Raw genomic sequence first — 1,957 nt, 5'->3', positions numbered from 1 at the left:
AGGGGCCGCCTGGTATCTATTATCGCTCGAACGACAAGAAGAATATTGGATGGAAGTTTGTAATCTCCCCCTCGTAGACTATCCATTCAAGTTTTTCGACTGCAGATCCGTTGGTGACCCTCCTAGATCTTCTTGGCTCAAATCAAGCAATATCTCAAGTCTATGTGATCCGAGCAACGACTTCTTTCAGTTTGGTATTTATGGCGATGCCTTACGTTCTGGAGTCACATCCGAAGGGTTCTTCAAGAAATTCTTCTACTGGCCTTTGGCGGGGTCTTAGAAATTTGAGGTAAAATTTTATAACATATATAGTTAAATTCTGTTTGCAATGAATTTTATGCAATGGTGTTACCAAACCTTGCAGTTCACTGGGGCAGGGTCTTTTTACAAGCACTTATGTTGTAGAAATAATTTTTGTCATCATTATTGCTATTCTTTGATTAGTTCTTTTTGCATTACTGATTGGAAATATACAGGTAAAATTCTATGACTTTTGATTTCCACTCTATTGTTATAGTTTTACCGGTTAATAATAATACCTGTTAATATTTAATAACATTCATTGAAAGTTGTAACTGTTAGTGGGTTTGAGTGAGTCTTTAGAAATTAGTTATTTAATTGGTAGTGGAGTTAGTGGCTTAGTTGTGATGATAGAGTCGTGGGTGGTTAATATGTTATGATGTAAAGCCTATTTATAGGCTTCTTTTCTTTTATCAATATGAAGAAATAGTGAACTTTCCTACACTACACGTTTCAAGTTTTTCCACTTTGTAGCAGTTCTTTTCTTGACTTTTCTCTACTTTATTTCCTTCAGTGGTATCAGAGCCAGGTTAAAAGCAAGAGAGAGAGTTTCCAAATAGCATTGATGGCTTCAGACTCAAATTTTGTACAGGTTGCGATCCCACGTTTTGATGGTCACTATGATCATTGGAGTATGGTAATGGAGAATTTTCTATGGTCCAAATAGTATTGGCCGATTGTTGAATCTGGAATTCAAGCAATAACACCTAATGCAGTCTTGACAGATGCCCAGAAAACAGAGTTGGAAGGGAGAAAACTCAAGGATTTGAAGGCAAAAAACTACCTCTTCCAGGAAATTGATCGTCCCATCTTGGAAACAATTCTTAGCAAAGAAACTTCCAAAGATATTTGGGATTCCATGAAGAAAAAATATGAAGGCTCTGCTAGAATGAAGCGTGCACAGCTTCAAACTTTGAGAAGAGATTTTGAGACTCTACAAATGAAGGATGGAGAATCTGTCACCAGCTACTGTGCCAGGACTATGGAGATTAGCAACAAAATGCGCTTTCATGGTGAGAAGATGGAAGATGTCACCATTGTTGAAAAGATATTGCGTTCCCTAACACCAAAGTTTGATTATATCGTATGTTCGATTGAAGAATCGAAAGACATAGATACATTTTCTCTTGGTGAATTGCAGAGCTCCTTACTGGTCCATGAATAGAAGATGAACCAAAGTTCAATTTCAGAGGAGCAAACTTTGAAGGCTTCCACCTTTACTCATTTCTCAAACTCAAGAGGAAGGGGTAAAGGTAGAGGTCGAAGAGGCAGAAACAACAATGAACGTGGGAACCAACAACAAAGTCATCATCAGGAGAGTAAATTTCAAAGAAGAGGCAGAGGATCTGGAGGCCACCACTCGACAACTTATCGATCAAAGTCAGCAGACAAGTCCAATGTTGAATGTTTCAGATGCCATAGGTATGGCCATTATAAATCAGAATGCCAAAGTGATTTGAATAAACAAAGTGGAGATAAAACTAATTTTGCAGAAAATGAAGAAGAGGTGTCTCTTTTGATGGTGTGTCATGTGAAAGAAGAAACTCAATAACAAATGTGGTTTTTAGACACTGGCTGCAGCAATCACATGTGTGGAGAGAAGGATTCATTTTCTGACTTGGATGAATCTTTTCGTAGCTCTGTTAAGTTTGGTGAC

General features: G+C 37.8%; 1 protein-coding gene across 1 annotated transcript; it reads left to right on the top strand.

The window, feature by feature from the left end:
- Positions 1-342: 342 nt before the first annotated feature.
- On the top strand, positions 343-1,465 carry LOC120215438. The gene is made up of 3 exons (XM_039213133.1): positions 343-378; positions 815-932; positions 1,017-1,465. The coding sequence occupies exons 1-3, from the start codon at positions 343-345 to the stop codon at positions 1,463-1,465; spliced, it is 603 nt and encodes a 200-aa protein (XP_039069064.1).
- The last annotated feature ends 492 nt before the right edge of the window (positions 1,466-1,957 follow it).

The sequence above is a fragment of the Hibiscus syriacus genome, unplaced genomic scaffold, assembly GCF_006381635.1.
Source record: "Hibiscus syriacus cultivar Baekdansim isolate YM2019G1 unplaced genomic scaffold, ASM638163v2 tig00110118_pilon, whole genome shotgun sequence".
In the NCBI taxonomy this organism is placed as follows: domain Eukaryota; kingdom Viridiplantae; phylum Streptophyta; class Magnoliopsida; order Malvales; family Malvaceae; genus Hibiscus; species Hibiscus syriacus.
Note: the sequence above shows the minus strand (reverse complement) of the source record. Positions and strands in the feature narration are given on the sequence as shown.

Coding starts and splice junctions, on each gene's coding strand:
- LOC120215438 (XM_039213133.1), top strand. CDS start 343: ATGGTGTTACCAAACCTTGCAGTTCACTGGGGCAGG. Junction 379..814: donor TTGCAGTTCACTGGGGCAGG/GTCTTTTTACAA, acceptor TATTTCCTTCAG/TGGTATCAGAGCCAGGTTAA. Junction 933..1,016: donor TGGTCACTATGATCATTGGA/GTATGGTAATGG, acceptor CACCTAATGCAG/TCTTGACAGATGCCCAGAAA.